At 52.7% G+C, this 19,650-nt stretch overlaps 5 protein-coding genes across 5 annotated transcripts; 1 reads left to right on the plus strand and 4 right to left on the minus strand.

Annotated features, from left to right (window-relative positions):
• Positions 1-943: 943 nt before the first annotated feature.
• UCRPA7_239 (putative ubx domain protein) lies at positions 944-2,700 on the minus strand (the record flags this gene model as incomplete). The annotated part of the gene is made up of 2 exons (XM_007912836.1): positions 944-2,040; positions 2,106-2,700. The coding sequence occupies 2 exons, from the start codon at positions 2,698-2,700 to the stop codon at positions 944-946; spliced, it is 1,692 nt and encodes a 563-aa protein (XP_007911027.1).
• Positions 2,701-3,686: 986 nt separating this feature from the next.
• Positions 3,687-7,228, minus strand: UCRPA7_240 (putative fibronectin type iii domain-containing protein; the record flags this gene model as incomplete). The annotated part of the gene is made up of 5 exons (XM_007912837.1): positions 3,687-3,769; positions 3,836-4,463; positions 4,547-6,324; positions 6,393-6,999; positions 7,073-7,228. 5 exons carry the CDS (start codon positions 7,226-7,228, stop codon positions 3,687-3,689), a joined length of 3,252 nt encoding a protein of 1,083 aa, XP_007911028.1.
• A 1,634-nt stretch (positions 7,229-8,862) lies between these two features.
• UCRPA7_241 (hypothetical protein) lies at positions 8,863-10,074 on the plus strand (the record flags this gene model as incomplete). Its single annotated transcript, XM_007912838.1, has 4 exons — positions 8,863-9,199; positions 9,265-9,363; positions 9,424-9,507; positions 9,962-10,074. 4 exons carry the CDS (start codon positions 8,863-8,865, stop codon positions 10,072-10,074), a joined length of 633 nt encoding a protein of 210 aa, XP_007911029.1.
• A 36-nt stretch (positions 10,075-10,110) lies between these two features.
• Positions 10,111-15,846, minus strand: UCRPA7_242 (putative proteasome component protein; the record flags this gene model as incomplete). The annotated part of the gene is made up of 4 exons (XM_007912839.1): positions 10,111-10,168; positions 10,269-15,527; positions 15,577-15,623; positions 15,679-15,846. 4 exons carry the CDS (start codon positions 15,844-15,846, stop codon positions 10,111-10,113), a joined length of 5,532 nt encoding a protein of 1,843 aa, XP_007911030.1.
• A 721-nt stretch (positions 15,847-16,567) lies between these two features.
• UCRPA7_243 (putative atp-dependent rna helicase mss116 protein) lies at positions 16,568-18,277 on the minus strand (the record flags this gene model as incomplete). Its single annotated transcript, XM_007912840.1, has 1 exon — positions 16,568-18,277. The coding sequence occupies one exon, from the start codon at positions 18,275-18,277 to the stop codon at positions 16,568-16,570; it is 1,710 nt and encodes a 569-aa protein (XP_007911031.1).
• Between the last annotated feature and the right edge of the window lie 1,373 nt (positions 18,278-19,650).

Genomic DNA, 19,650 nt, shown 5'->3' on the forward strand with positions numbered 1-19,650 from the left:
CGCTGATGCATCGACGTGTTGATCAGCACTAACATTCGCTAACAGGAACAGCAGCTAAACAAACAAATTACGCGCAGCTACCTACATGCCCCCAGATGTTTGACTTGACTGGGCCACACAGCACCGCACTAAACATCCCGTCGGCCCCTGGACGGCCCCGACCGCCCCCTGTAATTCAGCAGCCCGGCAAGGCTAGTCCAGGAACAGTTTCATCAATCGTGGGGTGAAGTCCCCTCCATTGGCTCTTATCAACTCCCAACTTACACCTGTGTATCTATCAGCCGCAATATACAACAGGCAAGCCCATACAGAGTTCACCATCGTTGACGCAGGAACAGAGCAGTTAGGAAAGTAGGTTGAGTTGGATTGAAAGCGGCCGCAGTGCGGCTCATCGTGAGATCGTTGATTGGACCAGCATCTCTAGGAACAGTGAAGACGACGGAGAAACGACTGGCTCACCGAGACGGAAAGACAACTATCGTGAGTCACGAGCAACGGTGGAAAGAGGGAACATGAGACGAGAAGTCGCAGAATGCAAATCAAATAAGATCGGAATTCATCGTGTCATTGTCGTTGTTGGTGATGTGTTCTACCGAACTGGCAGAGGGCTCCTCCCGCACTCTTCTCCTACCAAAAAGAACATCGTCTATCTAAGAGGTATGCATGCACGCCGCAGAAAAGGAGCCACCTATGAATGCATGAGCCAATAACTCCATACGAGTGTGTCCTCTCCTGGCCTTCCTTCTCTAGACCGATCTCGTCTTGCTAGTCGAGAAAGGCACCACTGCCGCCATTAGGTGCACCCGTCCAATGTGCTGCCACGCAAGAGCAAATCTCAGCACGAGACTCGTGCAAAAGCAAAATTATCCAGCTCTCGAATAGACACTATCTCCTGATGTGTCCGTGTAATCGATTTCCTTGGGTATTCGAGACTCGGCTACAGTCACTCGACAAACTCGATCATGACAGTGCCTTGCTTCAGGCCCGCCTCCTCGATCGTCTTGTCCAAATCATCAATCAGATCGCGGCCTTGCGGCATGGCCTTGAGCTCAAACTCAACGCCCTCCTTGCCCTCCAATGGCTCCGCCTTGAGCCACTCGTAGATGCGTGACACGGGGTCCTGAACGGTGAACCGTCGAATCACTCGGCCGGTGGGATGCCTGAACTGGATCCTCGTGGTCGCCGCCGGGTCATTGGCAGGCTCCGTATGTGGCCTGTCAGAGGCGATGCCCGCAAACGGAGACGGCTGTGACGAGGACGAGGCTTCAGCAGCTGGCGGCGCAGCTTCCATTACGTCGTCGTCGTCGTCCGTTGCGACCGCCTTCCCTTTGCCCATTCCAAGTTCCATAGACTGAGTGAGCGCATCGGGATCGTGGACGTCCGGTGTACTAGTGCCACCGTTTCCATTCGTCTCTAGGCTGTTCTGCATCGCCATCTGCAGCATCTCCTCCTCCGTCATCCGGTCCACGTCGACCGTCTGCTGCGGCCGCTTCTGCTTCGAGACGGGGTTCTTGCTGTTGACAGACAGGCTGTATCGGTCGAGAAACTCCACGAGCTGAGAGTGAAATTCTTGTGGTGTGGGGAATGGCGTGCCGGACCATACCTTGACCTGCTCGCCTGTCCGAGGGTCAATGATGGAGACATGTGGGTAGTTGTTCGGGTTCTCGCTGGCGTTGTGTGAAAAGTAGAAGGTGATGTACTGCTGCGCTCGCTCGTCGTCCTTCGAGTACTGCAGGAATATGAAGTTCTCCTGCACCAGCTGCCTCACGAGGTCGTCCTTCCAGATGTCTCGGTTTAAAGCCTGGCAGTTAAAGTCGGTCATGTCCTGGAGGTTGACGAGTATCCACTTCTTCTCCTCCTTGCCTTCCGAGCGCGCTTCGTCCCAGGAGAAGTGGGATATGAGGTCATACGGGGGGCGGAATAGTTCGGCAAGCCGTTGTGCGCGTGTCTGGGGGACGCCTTCGGCAGCGGGCTGAGGGGCGCGCATGGGAGCATTCGGATCTTCCCATATTGACTGGGCGAACGGGTTTGCGGATCGTGCTGTCAGGAAGTAAATATGTTAGCATCACTGTAAGATTTCCTAGGTCCCACAGGCTGTCACCCACGCTGTGGTTGCCGGCGTCTGCGCAGCTGCTCGAAGACAGCCGACTCCATGTCGTCATCCTCTAGCCCATACGAGCCCGCGCTCGGTGCGACCAACGTTTCTGTCGTTCGAGCGATAGGTGCACGAACGCCGTCTGATCCAGTAGCAGTCTCCGAATAGAGCTCCTCCTGTAACCTCTTGGCCATGGCGGCGTCCTCGTCCTCCTGAGCTACCCGCGCCACCGTAGCGGCCTGTGCGGTGTCGTCGTCGTCGTCCACATCGATGTAGTCGTCCTCGCCCATCTGAAAGTCGTCGTCATCGTCAGAATCTATATGGATGACGCCGCTTGCGTCCTGCCGGCCGGCGCGGGCGGTATTGCTACGTGAGGGAGGAGCATTCGTGGCGGGAATGGCCGGGGCGGCAGCAGCGGCGGCGGCAGCGGCGGCGGGTGCTGATGAAGCGGCGGCCTGAGCTCTGAAGGACGACTGAAGCTCGGGGGTTTCGTAGAACAGAGAGACGGCCTGCCCGACGTCGCCATCGGCCATATTCAGATATCCCTGGGCGACGTCGGCGTCGGACCCGGTGATCATCATAAAGTTCTGGACATCCTCGTCCATCTTTGCGGTTTCGTTATCCAACCCGCGAGACACAGCTTGTTACTGTAGTAGGACCGGGCTGGTATTTGATAATCGGCAGGAGAGAAGAAGACTGCTCGTTTGAGGTAGGAGGCGAAGTGTCGGATATCAAGGATTTCCTAGAGGAAGGAGACTTGTTCGGGTTGGGCTGGGCTGGAGTTCCCCACTGCGGGCGATCGAGGAAGCCGGAGATGGAGAGATGGAGGGGCAAATGGCTGTCTTCACCAACAGAAGGCTCGACTGAGATGATGAGGAAGGAGAAGATAGGCAGCAGTCATCAAGTTGCCTGGCTCCTGGTGCTTTATGATGTGGTATGGTATGGTATGGTATGTTTTGGTGTATGCTGGGTGGTGGTGTTGAATAACGTTAGAGGAGGAGGCAAAAGGTTTGTATTGTACAAACTCCGGCAAGCAGTGACAGTGACAGAGTCGGTGTCTCAGGTGGTCAAGCACGCACGATTGACCCAAGCTTACGAGGTGCCTGTGCTGTGCTGTGCTGTGCAGGCGGCTACTTGTGACGCAACCGCGTTTGCAGCAGACACACACCCTCCCGTGGGCACTGCACTTAAGAAGGACCCGCCCCCACTTCAAGGTCCATTGGCAAGGCAGAGTCTTAGCGCCTTGACAGCACACACACATGCCAAAAACATCACAGGCAATCACGAACCCTTAGGTAAGCATTGCAAGAGACTACAGTACCACCGCAAACAACAACGATCTCGCAACTCACCACATCCCTTTGCTGGCACTTAATCTTCTTAATTGTTTACACTCCGTATCAGGTCATTCATAAGATTATATATCGTCTACTGTAACATCAGTGACATCTATATCTAAGCTTAAAAGCTTATAGTTGACATCCTGTTTGAATCATGACCTAACGACAGTCCTCTTGTTTATCTTATGTTTGGAGTCAAGGGAGACAGATATCTTACACAGTATGCAGCGTGCCCGACGTCCACGAAGATTCTAAGACTCCAGCTGAACTATCTCGTATTCGTTACATCTGTATTGCAGCCACATGCCGTACGTTTTGTCGTCGTCGGTCAAGCCTAGCCAATGTCAGTCAAGCTGTAATGAATGATACGTTTGTCACTTGGTCCTGCGCGGTGCCCTACAATTATTGAGTCCATAAGTCAGCCGGTTTACACATTCGTGCCTGGTCTCATTGGGCGAGCTGTCGAAGTCGAGTGTCTCGCAGTTGGCCGACCCAACATACACGATCGTCACGAGCGTGTTCTTCCACGTATATCGCACGGCTGCGGCCCCGGAATTGGGCCCTAGAACAGCGCCGTTGTCCACGCATAGGTCCATCAGCACGTTCATCGCCTTCTTGGCCAGTCCCGTCGCCCGCGGCGTGGCCGGAGTGGTCCGGCAGGCCATGGTGGTGACGGAGGCGCCGGTGCCGATGTAGGTCGTGCCAGCAGACACGGTGGTCGGCCGGGCGTACGCTTCTTTGACCGACCACCAGCTCATCACCTCGCTGTAGATGGACGCCACGTAGGGGGCGTTCAGGTCTTCGGTGAAGGGAGGGTCGCCTGCAATCTCAAAGGCAGTGTAGACGCCCTGGGTCGTAGTCGTGGTGCTGGTCGACGTCGTGTCGATGCCGCAGCTCGTCGTCTTGCATGTGGTGGTCGAGCAGCTGCCTGTCGTGGTCTGCGTCGAGGACACAGTCTCCGTGCAGAGCACGCCACACGACGTGACAGTCTTGTTGTCCTCGCAGTCGCAGTCATCACCCTCGCACCCCTGATTGACGCAGAAGTGTTAGTGAGCTTACTAGACGTCGACGTCCAAGATGTGAATCCATGACAGGACATGGGGCCTCTTACCTCTCCATTATTGCATCCCGCTCCAACGCAGTTTCCATTTCCGCCTCCACCACCACCTCCTCCTCCTCCAGGGCCACACCCAGGGCCGACACATCCATGCGTGTCTCCGCCTCCGCCACCACCTCCGCCGCCGCCGCAGTTAATCAGGCATATGCCGCCACAGCCGCTCTTGCAAGGTGGGCCGGGAGGACCGACTGAGATGTGCACAGATCCTGGTTCACCCCCAGGCGGAGGCCCAGGAGTGGTTGGATAGGGGCCAGGACTATAAGTCCAGGTCACGCCTTCCTGCCCGCCAGGTCCGGGCGGTTCTATCAGTGTGACAGCAGGTGGAATGATGCTGGTGGACACTTTGACAAGAGTACGGGAGGTGTTTGTATAGATGATGTTGGAGACCGGGATGATCGACGTGGTAATGTCGGGAATGGTGATCACAGTCGTGACGGTCCTGGTGACGTATGTCGTCGTACCTCCCGATTTCTTTGGCCATGTGTCCTCAATGGTAGCGGTGACAGGAGGGATGTCGATTGTTGTAAGCGTGGAAAGCGTCCACGGCGGCAGGACAAACGTACATGGTGGCTGACAGAAGACCGAAGGACTCGGCTTGTCCCAGATACTTGGATCTATGTACACGATGCCGCTTCCACCGCCTCCTCCTCCTCCACCACCACCACCACCTGGTGAGATTGATGTCGGGTTGGGATTTGTCCAGCTTACCGTTGGTCTTGCCTCTGAGGGGGGAGAAACTGTCAACGTCGGGCAGGCGTCGGCAGTAGTGATTTCACGGGGTGCAGTAACGCACTCTGACGTATCCGTCGAGTAGTTTCCATTGAGGGCTGTGATACAGAATTCGAAGTTCCAGGCCCCAGGAAACAGGAAGTCGACCTCGGTACAAGGCACAGTCGAGTCATAACCTCCATATTTGAGAGGTTTCCCGGGTTGGGAGATGTCGCGCACCCAGAACTGCCAGGCGAACGCGTTCGGATCATCGTCCCAAGTGATGTGTACCGAAGCACCTTGGCCTGTGGTGAGGACCCTGACACCGGTAGGCACAGACGGCATCACCCCTCCAACTATCACGCCTTGGCCTGCTTGTGGCAGTCCTGCGCACAACACGCCGTCGATAGTCGCCCAGGTTTCAACTGCAGTCAGAACACGCTCACCTGGAGACATGTCGCCTCGGACGTTAGCCGATGTCGCTGAGGAAGGAAACCCCCAGTCCAGAAGAAATGCCCACGCATCTTGGTCCCAATAGACAACACCGTATTCGTCCACATCATAACCTTTGACTGAGTCCCAGGTAAAATCGACTCCGTTGGCAGTCGAATAAGTCCTTAGGTTCGACGGGCCAGGGGCACAATCAGGATGGGCAGTTGCGGAGACCGTTTCGCTGAGACCCGACCAGACATCAGAGCAGAACGCCTTGACCTGGTAATTCCATGTTATTCCGCCTACTGTCCATGTGGTGAACGTAGCCGGTGCAGAGACATTGATAGCCTCCGGGGTTTCTCCCGTGAAACCGGAGTATACAGTGTACCCGTATGCGCCCTCGACCGGGTCCCAGGTACATGCGATTCCGCAAGGGGTCGCGACCGCCTTGATATTACCTGGAGTAGCGCACGCTCGCACAGGAATGTCCCCATGATCAGGCACGGTGAATGCCGCGCCGGGCCAGTTGTACCCCTGAGAGAGCGTGTCCGCAAACGCCTTGGCGATCTGGAACTCGCCCAGAGCGTTTGGATGCAGTCCGTCCGAGCCAGCTGGACACGAAAGAGGATCGCCTGTGCGGAACATGAGGTGAGCATATGGCCAGAGATGGACGCCGCAGAATCTGATTTGAGATACTTACAATCATAGTTCTCGCGAAACTGGACAATATGGATGGGCGACTGGGTAGTGGACATGCCCTCGAGGATGCGAGGTAACGCAGCATCATAATCCTCGGTCTTGACAATCAGATCATCTCGGCCACCAATAAACGTCCTCTGTGGCACATTCGCAATGGCAAAGGCGAGATCCGGCTTGGCAGACCGCGCATTGTCTATGAACCTGACCATGCTCTCCAACGTTCCAGAGGCGTCACTGACAAACCAGCCGACATCGTTGAAACCCAGCTCGACAAGCAGATAATCTGGCTGATACTCGCTCACCATATCAGCAATAAGCCCAGCATCCTGTGCAAGTTGACGGCCCCAGGCGGCAAAGTGACGCTGTCCGCCATTGAAGAAGGTCGAGCCTGCCGGGATGTCTGGCGAATAACCCCCAAGCTGGGACACTGAAGGTATGGGGGCTGGCGAGGTTGCGGTAGCGCTGCTGTATGGAACAGGAGGGCTGGGCGATTCTGCCGGAGCTTGCTGTACTGTGCCAGTGTAGGGTCCAACAAACCTAACGGACACATCATTCGAATTGAACCACTCCCAAAGACGGTAGCGCCATGTGAAATCTCCGTTGCGGCCCTGTTGGAAGAATCAATACATTGGGTGAGCGTGGGCTGAGACGGGGAAGGGAATAAGCCTTGTCATTACAAACCTGCGAAATAGAGTCGCCAACGATCATGATCGCAGGGTTGTCAGTCGGGGGGACTACGGCAATGCTCTGTTCAACGAAGATACCAAGGACACTAAGAAGCAGCACCGCGATGTCCTGGGCGTACGACCGCTTAGAACCCGGAAGTGATAACAACATTGCAGCAACAAGACTGCCTAGTCAGGACGGTCAATTCCTCGAATAGCTTGCTCTTAGCCCTTTCCGCCTTGGAGACTCTTTTCTGGAGTCGGCTGCAGGATTCTTTTGTACTTGAATCAAGCTATCCACACGATTTATAGAGGCCGTCTTCGTCTCGGCGTCTCGAGCAGAGAGGACCCGGGGCACATAATTAGCTTGAACTACGTGCTCTTACCATGTGCGATGTGTGTTCGTTTCGCATCCTTGGAGGGCCGCCGAGCAGGAGGGAAGCGTTTTCTGCATGGGCTAGCATCGTACTCCAGGTCGCTCGATTGCAAGGCTCCTCGGCCTGCGTGAACATGTACGTCGAGACAATGAGAGAAAATAATTCAGGCACAGCGATCCTGACAAGCTCGCCAATAGTATCGCCCGGAACAAGCAGTGAGCTGAGGATGAAGCTCGCTGGGCACCTCAGCGTCGCAATCCAGCAGGGATGACAATCGTATTGTGATCTTTGGGTTGCACCAGAATCCGCCGAACGGACCATCGGATACAGTCTGCTCAAGATATTCTATCATACTGCTTAAACAGTGCTGAGTCAGACGTATCGCCGGAAAGTAGACGAATAATTGCGGTGCCGCATGCGTGCGAGCCTGCTATCAACATAAGAGAGGACAGCAGAAGGATGGTAAGGACGCGCATGCTAGTGGTCCATTAAGTAGGGATACCGCACAAAAGACCTCCAAGAGACTTCACTAGCATTCATTGAGCGGACCGTCGCCTACTTCATCCGGATATGGTTGAGTCAGACTACAGTCTAGTCGGCAAGGACGAAATGACACCGAAGAATTTGAGCTCTTATGAGGTTCAAAGCGAAGGCCTGAAGTTGAGCGGGCTGACACCACAAGTCTCCAACAAACAGTTAAGCATGCGCAATCGAGAGGTTGAATCAAGCATGTTTCCTCAGGCGCCGTTAGCGCCAGGGCTGGATCGTCGCGGGTTTTCGTTCGTTATCTATCCTTCTCTAAGCGCGCCGGTGGTTCTATCTGGAGGCTGAAGTGCTATAGCGTATCCAACCGCGTAGCAAAAGGAGAGATGACGAAAGTCGATCGCCTAGCATAGATATGCATCGCCCATAATCTAGCCGATAGCCGCCATACAAACACGGCGCATCTCGCTAATCTGACATGGGCAACGTAGCCGACTCTGAGTGAAGCATCTTTGAAGGATCACGCTCAGGCACATGTCTATGTAAGGAGTGTTAATGCATGTCGACTAGTAGCCCGAAGCGGACAAAACAGTAATGACCAACGAGCGCGAGGGATAGGATATGTCGTTGCTGTGCAAGGAACACATGCTTTGATTTGTCTAAATCAACTGACACATCTAAAGCCCGCTCGGAGCTCGAGCAATATCCGATGGCCCGGTGCCCAGAATCAGATTCTAATCCGCAATGCCAGATGAAAATACTGAGCAGTTTAGCCGTATGCTTAGAGTAGAAACAGTAAGGAAGATGTTACAGTGATTCCACCCGAGGACTTGGATATTTGAAGTGGCCAATTTTGAAATTTTACTCAACTATTTTGGAACACTTATTCTTAACCCTCCCAAAGTCGTGTTCTATCTTGCGGAATCTCTGACTGCGTTTACCGACAATGAGGGTTCACGGAGGTCTTCTAGAGTACCTCACTGTGGTCTTGATCGGCCTCTATGCTCTGCCTCCATGCCAAGCGGCCGTGACAAACTGGAGAACCATGAACTGCGATATTGACCTGTACAACGACTTGACTCTGGACGATTTGTACTCTAATGCTTTAGCAATGGCCACGTATGCTGCCGAACGAATGGACTTCTTAAATGACGGGACCCGTGTTGCACCCTTGTCGGATCGTGCGAAAGTGGCAGATAATCTCAAATACATGTTTCCCCTCGATTATACACCCAAAGAGAAGCTAAGTAGCGACGCGATTACCGTCATCAACAACGTCAAGAGTATGATGAGGCTCGTTTTGTTAGCATACCATTTTTTCCTGTGACTGACGCGTTCATCTATATAGGCGTCTTCACCAGAGTCAAGGCATTGATGTCCGGGCCGGACGCCGGCTATATCATGTGTACGGACAGCCCGCTCATATACGACTATGTCGGGCAGTACTGTATGTGTCTGAGCTCAACTTTAAGAGATGAATTTCTGCTAAACTAGCCGCCGATATTAGATAGCACGGGTGTATTCTACTTCACAGAGGACAGCGAAAATGGCGAGAAGGACGTCATCATACTTGAGTCTACCAAAGGCAGCCGTCAGTCATACCCTCCCCCAACTAGCTCCCGCGAAGTGGTGAAGAGGAAGAGAATAAAGATGCTGAAACGTGTCGTGTAGCGTCAACTAAAAGACCTTGTTCGGATGGAGACGAGGGAATAACATACTTTGCGACAAAAAGCAAAACCACAGGACCTTACAAGGTTACATTGATTATCCTTTGCAAGGATAACTTCAAGACACCGAAAGGCACATTAACTAAGGAAGCGGCGGCTCCTGGTGATAACCCCAACGTAGATGATTGGAGAAGCGCTGCCGGAATGATATTGCATGAGATGGTTCACGCACTGGACCCCACACAACAGTCTTGTAGGTATCAAGCTCTGCTATTCGGCAAAAGTAGATTGGTGTTAACGTTATAAAAGACCTAGACCAAGTTTCGCCTCGATTTGCAGGAAAAGCGTATGGCTATGACAAATGCTATTCGTTGAAAGAGGACCCTGATGACGCCTACAAGAACCCGGACAACTACCGCATCCTCGCCGAGATGTGCTACATGTCCGAGACGCAATGGGGCGCTCCAAAACCACCGCCGCCGCCAGCGTAGATGCCTAGAAACAGAGTCTCGATCACATAGACACAGCTATGCAGAGCTGGTCATGACAGGGTCCATAAGTATACTATGGTAAACTATGCTGTTGCTATTGCTTTCATGGAGTCACACAATTCAATATCAAAAGGCATAGTGTTCATGTGTCATATTCTATCAAACAACTCTACAGTAACTAGATCGACACTTACAGCTCTGCCACCGCATCCCTCAAGAGTCGTTGTACATCCAAGGATCTCTCCGTCACCAGCGCCTTATTGATTGTCTCTTTCACCTGTGTATTTGTTTCTTGACTGTTCCCGAATACACCCTTCTTGAGTGCCTTCGCAACCGCAATCGCCGCCTTCGCACGGTTTGACCGCTGCTCCTCCGTCCCCACGTCAGTCTTGTCCACATCTAATGTGTTGAAGAAGCCCAGTACAACACTCCGCCCATTTTCCTTAGACGGGGATGCCGTTTCGGCTGCTTCCATCAGATCGGCCACGCATTTGTACCAGACCTCTCTTCTAACTCGATCGAACTGGGAGCTTGTGATGTAAGGCCCCAGGACTTTCAATATCTGCTCCAATACCACAATTGAGTTGCTGTTCATGTTCGGCCGGCTGTAGCCCCTAGCCACCGCCTCAACTGCATTTGTAGCAGTCTGGTGAAGTAACTTTTCCTTATTATCTTTACCGTCCTTCTTATCGACATCCATACGATCCTCGTCTTTCAGCTCATCAAGATGCGGTGTGACGATGTCCACAATCTCGTTCATCATGTCGAGGTCTTCTCTTGCCGCTGCGAAGCGCCAAAGACATTTGAAGGCATGAACGCGGTACGCGTCATTGTTTCTCTTGGCTTCGCGTACAGCAATCTTCTTCAGCTGGCCGGCGATCTGGGCGTCGTTCTCCCAAAACGCTTTACCCTTGCCGACAAAGTCCGGGAATGCCTCCAGCAGCTTCTCCTTGCCAGTGAAGGTCTTCAGGGCCAAAGACTTGTCAAAGACTGGCCAGATGGCCTTCAGATTCGGAACGTTGACCTGGCCGCTGAGATCGCTCGCCGCCGTGACGGCCTTGACCATAGCAGCCACAGTCAGAGCGCCTCCATGCTTGAGCGACCACTGCGGCGTGTCGAGCGAACGCTGCACGAGTGCCACGATCTCGGTGACGTACCGTGTTACAGTGCGGCTGCTACCGGCGTGCGTGCTCCACACTTCATCGAATTCCTTCTGTACGTACTCGTCCGTGTCGTGGCTGGCAAGGTACGAAAATGGAAGAAGCTGTGACTCGAGAGCATTGAAGTGATCCGGCGACGTTTTGGAGAGAAACAACACTGCATCTGCCACTTTCTGTCGCCGTGACTCATCCTCTGATGTAAAATACAAATCGATGTATCTCTTGGCGAAGTGCTGTTTAGCTTCTGATGGGGCTACGCGCATGATGTAAGCTGCCGCCCGTGCATAGCCTTGACTAACTTCGTCGTTTCGATCCAGAGCTTGCTTCTCCATGAGATGGAGGAAGGTTGCAGAGAATGGCGCGAAGTCGGTAGTGTGTCTCGTAGCTAGAGTTGATAGAACCCTGCTGCAACCGATCTTAGTGGGCATACCTATCGCAGTCTTTATGGTGTTTTCCAGACCGGGAACAAGCTCTTCCATAGTCTTAGAATCTATGTTGCGGAGGCAGTTCTCGATGGCCTCGGAAATGGGCGACTGAGAGACGATCTGGCTTCTGATCTTGTCGATCTTATCTCGGTTGTCCTCGCCAGCCCGGATATAGTGGTAGTTGATGGCATCCGGCTCGATTGTGCTTAGCAAGCCAAGTAGATGCGGCACCATCACCGGGATGTAGCGCCTGAGCGCCTTTCCCCCTGTTTTGGAGATCTTCAAGACTGTGATAGTAGAGAACAGCTTCACATCTTCCACGCCACTCTCGATACCCTTGTCGGATAGAAGGAAAGGCAAAGCCTCGTTCATCATTGCTGTGGTAGCAGCTGACGCCCCGCCCTCCTCCAGCTGCCGTGTGAGCGTGTTTGACAGATTCACGCAGAGACGGAGAGCAGCTTCCCGCACGCTTGACTTCACATCATCCAAGACCTTAAGCGCAGATGTCCAGATTTGCTGGTAATACTTCTCGTACTGCGGGAATGGTCGGCCTTGTACGAGGTCGGAGATGGCAGCACAGCTGGCTTCCCGCACTCTCCACTCTCGGCCGAGAATGCTCTTGAGCAGATCTGTCATTATGGCATCGAAATGCTTTTCCATCACGGCATTCGAGTCCTTTACGAGCGCCTTCCAAATGTCATTCATCGACTTTTGTACGTTTGTGTTGGGGTCAAAGCGATAGCGGTAGAGTTTAGGGTAGAGCTTCGGGTCGACCTCGGACTCAGACAGGATATTGCTCAAGCCAAATCGCCCGAAAGCAGATCGTGTTGACCAGGTTGCCGCATTCGCAGCGAGCGACATGAACTTATAGACGAGACTCTGATCGCCAACTTCATTGGCAAGATTAACGATATCCTTGTATGACGTAACTGACTTGCCCTCGCCAGTTGGCAATGCTCCGGCATCGAACAGTTCCGTGTCTTCGTCGACCTTCAACTGTGGACCAGAGCCGGTGAATGACCCTACAAGATCACGCACGAGATCATCCTTGAGGGAAGGGTCACCCTTCTCGTATACTAGGGACAAGCCTCGGGATGCGGTCTCCTGGACAAGCTCATCTCGAGCACTTAGGAGCCTCATAAAGGCAACCTGGCACTCCCGCAATCTTGATTGAATTTCGGGTAGGTGAGAACAATGTTGGATGATGCAGAATAGCCAGATTCCTGACGCTTTTAGAAGCGATGGCTTAGTAGCCTTGCAATCGGTGAGAATCTTTTCCAGAACTTCGTTGATGCGAGTAGTTCTCTTTCCAGTATGTGTGACCGTGTCGTCAGCCTCAACATCAAGGGTCAGCTGGACAACGTCCGAATCCCAAGCGGCGACTGCTGCAGTGATTGCCTCTCCAACGGCAAAATGTACCTCAACTTGCTTGATCTCATATAGCGCATAGAGCTTAGATAGCACAGTATCAACCAAGTCTTTCTCAGCTGTCTCCTTGTTCGATTCATTGACAGGTCTGCTTTCTTGGGCGGCGATGGCAAGCCTGCCAAGCGCTGTGATAGCGTGTTCGTTGCCCTTCTTTGCTTGAGCTACCAATGTTTCTATATAAGCATCTGTGGTCTCCTTGTCTCCAGATACTGTGAAACCTGCTGTCCAGATCTGCGATAGTGTGTCAAAAATGGCTTCTTGAAAAGACAACGAAGCTGCTTTGATATCCTTTGGCGACGGAATCAGTTCAGCAAGGCCATTGCTCAGTGTATCAAGTGATGGTGAAGGGTAGTAGGAGGCTCGAGACACGAGATAGCCTAAGCTCAAGAAAGATCCCTCTGCAGCATTCAGCTCAGAGCCGACGGCGCTCTTCCATGGCTTAATCAGTGCCACGAGAGCGTCCTTCGCCTGAGCTACGAACTCAGGTTTGTTAGCTGGATGGGGAGCGGTTATACCGAAGGCCCTTGCTCCAAGACTGCGGAGTTCTTTCTTGTTGGATCTTATCAGCGGGATCAACTCCAGCGCTCTGCTGGCTAGTTCCCCGACGACCGCTTTGGGGGTAAAAGAGATGACTTCCACGAAACACCGCGCGCACTCTTCTGCTATTGCTGGGTTATCTCTCAACATGCCTTCGAAAGCCGCTGTCAAAAGATCGAGGATATCAGACCCGTTGACAGTCTTCAGGTATGCGCGAATGGCCTCTCTGGTCTTCTTGTCTGACTGTACTTGCGCCTCAAGCTGGCGCTCCCATCCAGGCTCAATCTTGAAGTCCTTCAGAGCTGCAAGGAATAACATTCGCTTACAGTAAGTCACGGCAACTGGAAATGCTTTGAGTCTGTCCCCCGGGAAATTGGCGAAGATCGAGAGGCCATCAACATCCATAGATCGGCCTTGGCTCCACTCAGACGTATTGAGGTGTGTGATGGGTTCTTTGAAGAAAGCATGAACCATCTCTTTCCAGTCAGGCAGGCCTGTGTTCTTGTCGTCATTTACGCGATATGTCCAGGGATCAAGGCCCTTGTGTCCCTCTTCTACCACATCACTGCGTTCATCGCGGCGACCGGCAATCGCCAAGATGTCGATCCATCTTGCTGTAGAGTCCGAGAACAGGAGGGTCTGGTTTGCCCACTTGGTTGCGGCATGTCGAGCGCTGCGTATTACCGATCCCTCGTCGTCTGGCATAGTCATGTAGGTTAACAGAATCTGCCTCAGCACATTAGAGTTCTCGCCCGGCTGGAAGAGGGAAGTCAGGCTCGATAGCGCGCCGTCGATGTTGACGACTACATCGGGGGTAGGGTCCTCGGAGAGTGATCGAAAAAGCCATCCAACCAATGATAGACGCTCCCCATGGCTCATGTTCGTCCCTTTAGCCAGGACACCAATAGTCTCGTATGCCCTCGAACGCAAGGTCGTATCGTCGAGAGACTGCCGTATCGGCTTAGGCCAGCCTTGTTCATTGATGTAATCTCGCAACAGGTCTACCAAAGCCGATCCTATTTCAAAAGTCCCCTTTCCTGGTCCAATCCGTGCAACCCAGTTGATGTACTCAAATAATGCTTTATGAATCTTGGTAAGCTCAAGTCCCGTCGCGTTCAACGATGCGCCAGCTCCTTGCTCGTCGGAGGGGATTTTGATATCGCGACGCACCGCCTCGAGAATTTGGCCAGTGAACCCCGTCGAGATTGCAGATCTGCTTAATAGATTCAAGATGCGAATTCTGTACGCGGCAGGCAAACGCGAATGCGCCTCAAATAGAGTCTCCACAAGGCCTTTGTCTTCAAGAGACACTGTACTTCGCTTTAGGAGGTCATCGCCGATAGATGACACACGGGAATCGGAGCTAGACGCTGCATAAAGGGCGGGAATGAAGCGTTCGTCATCTTTGAAGGCGCCACTTGCAATAAATGTAATGCTCTTGATTCTAGTCTCGGGTAGACTCAGTCCATCAGGCGCGGTGGGCACCCATGTGTCAGATTTGCCGAGAGTGAGGAAGGCAACGTCGGAGCTGGTGAGACCAGGACATGGAGCCGTGGTATCTTTCTGTGGCTTCAGTAATAGGAGCTTTCCGAGCCACTCGGCGACAAATTTGGCGTCTTTTGCATCGGATAGACCAACATCGTCACGCAGTGCCTCATCCTCTTTGCTGCCTCTAGGTGGGATCCGTAAATCTCGAAGGACTCGCAAGAAGACGTTGAAAAGAGCCGCTGTGTTCGAGGACTCACTTCCTATGCTTCGCAGAATCGTAGAAATGAGCTTTCTCCTATCCGGTGCTTCTAGTCGGCCGATACTGTGCTGGACAAACATCATATCTAGATGCTTAACAACTGGCGAATCAGTAGTTTTGTACTGCTCCAGAAGCGCAGCCACCGGAAGAACAACCCTGGAGACATTAGCAAGATTTGTATATTGATCCGGGGGACGATGCATACCCCGGTGGCTGTATGAAGGTCTTCAGCCTCTGACATATTGATATGACCTAAACAATGTGAGCCTCGTGATTCCCCACCGGACATATTGGCAGGCAGCGGTACCTTGGCTCTGACGGAGGCATGTTCACTGCCGCCTTTCAGCAGTAGAGGCGGGAGATATGTGCCGAGAAGCTGCTGGAGCTTTGCTTCGTTATTGGCGACGTTGAGGATGCGCAGGTCAACCTTCTCGACAAGGGCCAGCTCGCGCTGCTCAGTGGAGGCGTTCGCCATTTCTCATCAGCGGGGTGAGCTGACAAGCTCAGGAATCTGTGGCAACCACGGCGTGTTTCATGAGAATTAAGTGTATGGCTGCAAATAGCAAAGTATTCCACATCAACCTGATTATTTAAAGGTGAAATGAGCGGCGACGATGGCGTGGCGGCCTGCTATCGTCATGCGGCTATGCCTGGTGATTGATTACCTAGGTACTTGGAGGTGATGGCATTTCAGACAGCAACTGCTCACGCAAGACACAGTGTCCCACACCAGCTAGGTAGGTACCTACGTACAGCATTACTATGCAGTAGGACCAAGCAGAGAAGGCGGGCTTAGCTAATGACTAAGCGGGCATGGAATCCGCTGGACATGTGGTCCGTGCTCCAGGAGACCCTTGAGATGTGAGCCCCTGAATCACGAACCGTACCACGGCCGCATGGTCTACACTCTACGTGTCAGGTCGGACAAGAACTACTGAAGAATAATGGTCTAAATGAATTCCTTCCATTACCAGTGCCGGCGTCTATCTATCATCCTGCCGGTCTAACGAGGGTATCATTATCAGCCACAGCTAAATCTATGAGCCTGAACGCCTACAGCCCTTCCTGTATACGTCCCCATCCTTCTCCACACGAAAGTTTTCGGGTATCATATCATCAATGAATGCATCCACAGACAACGTGTACAACGTGTTCCTCAATCAACCATCAAAGACCGTCAATCAATCATAGGTCTCCTAGCGTCTTGAGCCACCTCTGCCGCCACGACCACCATTCCCGGCACTTCTGCCCTCTCCTCCTCCACCGCCTGGTCCACGGTTGTGGTGCGGCTTGGCAGCATCCGGAACAACAACCAAACCCTTGGTGCCTCGAAGCCCCATCTTGCCCACGGTGCTTTTCTGGATCGCGGGCGTTCCGGCGGATCCAAGACCATCCCGCGCAAAGACGTTTGCCTCTGCCACGAGTTGCTCGTTGTCCCACTTGAGAGACTTCATGTGCGCCTTGTAGTAGCCCATCCAGGCCTGGTAGATCTTGGCCTTCTGTGAGTCTTCCATTCGTTCGGCAATAGCCTCGACCTCAGGTGCAGTTGACAGGGAGACTTCGTGGGGTACGAAAGTGATCTCCTTCAGCGTCCACTTGGGGAAGAAAGACTCCTGCTGAGTGACAATGAACACGCCACGGCCTTCGGCGCCAGCTCGGGCAGTCCGGCCCAGTCGGTGGATGTATGACTCTTTATCGCTGGGGATGCCGACTTGAAAGACGCTCGTCACACCGGGGAAGTCCATGCCACGGGCAACCACATCAGTCGCGACGAGAATTCCAGTCTTGGCGCTTCGATAATCATTAGTAGTCTTGGTTCGCTTGCCTTGGGAGATTCTGGCGTGAAGGATAGACACAGTGGGCATATCCTTGAGGTTGGAAAGGATATGGCCGTAGAAGTCCGCAAGCGCTGCTGTTGGCGCAAACACAATGGCTTTAAAGGCTCCTGGCCCAACAAGGGCAGCTTCTTCGCGAATAGAGGCGACCATAGCCGGTGCCACTGCTGCGAAAGTGGGTACCTCAATAAGTTGCTGTGGCACACGCTCGTGTGTGTTGACCTCACCAGCCGGGATAGTGGAGATAAACTTGTATCCAGGGGACAAGATCAGGTTTGCAACCTGTTGGACGTGGGGGGCAATCGTAGCGGAGAACAGCATGCCCTGTCGGTTTGACTTGACCTTGTCTGGCAGGCAGCGGACGATGTCCTTCAAAGCGCCCAAGAAGCCCATGTCCAGGAGTCGGTCAGCCTCGTCGAGAACAAGAGTATCCAGCTCGCTGAACGCATCCTTGATCGCCTCGTTACCCAAATGATCAAAGAGCCGCCCCGGTGTTGCGACCAATATGTCGCAACCGGACAGGATCTGTCTCTCCTCCGAGTTCTTATTCGTGCCTCCAATCGCGATACACACTCGGCAGCCAGACATTCGTTGCAGCAGTCCGTTGGCTTCCTTGGCAATCTGCATAGCCAACTCACGAGTCGGAGAGATGACCAGAAGGGAAATGCCAGCGTTGCGGCCGCGGTTCTTATTTAGAATGGTTTGGATGGCGGGTAGGAGGAAGGCAACGGTCTTGCCAGTACCAGTCTTCGCCTGTACGAGACAGTCGCTGCGGTTCGGAGGTAGCAGTTCTCGAAGCGTCGCCGCTTGGACAGGCATCATATGGTCGAATTTGAGGTCTTGTGTGATGGTCTGAATCAGAGTCGGGTGGACGACGCCTTGTCCAGTGAGGTCAGCGAATCTTGGCGTGTCTTCAGGGACGGCCTCTGTGAGCGGGGGAGTCGCTACTCGTGGGATCTGAGGCTGATTCTGCGATGGCGCGGGCCTTGCGCCTTGTGCAGCGTGGGTGGACGCATTTCGAGGATGGCGTCTCGGACCCCTACGATCGGAGCCTCGCTTGGGTCGATCCATGATGCTGATCTCAAGTCCACGAAGTGATAGAAAAGGTCGAGCACGAAGTAGCCTCAACGCGGCAAGAGACATGCAACAAGAACCACGACGATGTGGTGTTGGTGTCGATGACAAGTGCAGGTGTGCTTGTCTTTCAGGTGGTGTCTTGTCTGCGAACTTGAGACGGGTGATAAAACTGAGTTTTGCGTAAATATTTCACCGCCTTAGGCTTAGTGTGGCGCGATAAGATATGCTGATAAGGCAGCCCCTGTCTTGTGAAACCACCTGGGCACATCCTCGGGCCTTCTCTAAACTAATCGACGGCTATTTGAGCGTAAGTTAATCATAGCATCGTCTTGTGGAACAACTCCGCAGGTCATTTATAGAAAAGTTGAATTACTACTGGTATCAACCCTTGGCAGAGCCAAATCGGCTTTCGTGCTCGCTCGCAAATGTCGGCGGGCTTATCGAAGTTCGAAAAGACGACCCAACAACACTTTGCAAGCGTGCTATCACAGAGGATTTAAAGTAATAAGGTTTCTTTTATCAAGTAACACGGCCATAGCATGAATTCATTCATGTGATAATCCTATGGGTAAAGACAACTGGTAGATCTCAACAATTCGAACGATTCAAGGATACTGTGATTAGCAATCCAGACCTGATTCAAAAATTTCAAATATGACCACCAACCGACTTCGTCGGGATGAAACACATGATTGACCCTTACTAAGTCTTCATAATGAGAGCTTATCACGAAAGCCGAAGCAGGAAATATAGATACATCAACCTTGATAGAAACATACGTATCATGATTTGAACTTTGTAGCTTTCCATCACAACGCTCGCTCTGTGAATAAGTGATTTGTGACGTCGCTTGTGATTGCACATCTTGACGGCCTGCAACATTCTAAGACGATGTAATTGCTATATCATCGCAACTCGAATTTGTGACACCTACCAGCTGTATGATGTAAATGAAGATATAGCTGAATCACCAGACACTTGAACAGGCATCTTGTAAATAAAACCTGCTAGAAAAGGCAACAGCATGGGCCGTGCCTGTTTCAAATAAAGTACATCCTTCTTTATGTTTCCCGCAAACCCGGGATTCTGAAGCATTCAGCCGGAGTGATATATGACTCCAGCATCTCTCCTTTTCCCGTTCCCAAATATGGCTAATTTAACCTACGAGTTCTAGTCGTATCATGGACAGGAAGTATACCGATGGTCAGAATCGGCTTAACCTACATAATTCCTATTGCGTCCGAGGTGCATAGTAGTTGTACGGAATTAGTGAGTTCCTGACAGGACATGTTGAGCACCTGTATTACGCGTGTACACGAGCATATACGTCGGCGGCATGGAGAGGCGTACATAGGTTGCCTTCCAAA

This window comes from Phaeoacremonium minimum (assembly GCF_000392275.1).
Source record: "Phaeoacremonium minimum UCRPA7 unplaced genomic scaffold PA7_03_scaffold_19, whole genome shotgun sequence".
Taxonomy (NCBI): Eukaryota; Fungi; Ascomycota; class Sordariomycetes; order Togniniales; family Togniniaceae; genus Phaeoacremonium; species Phaeoacremonium minimum.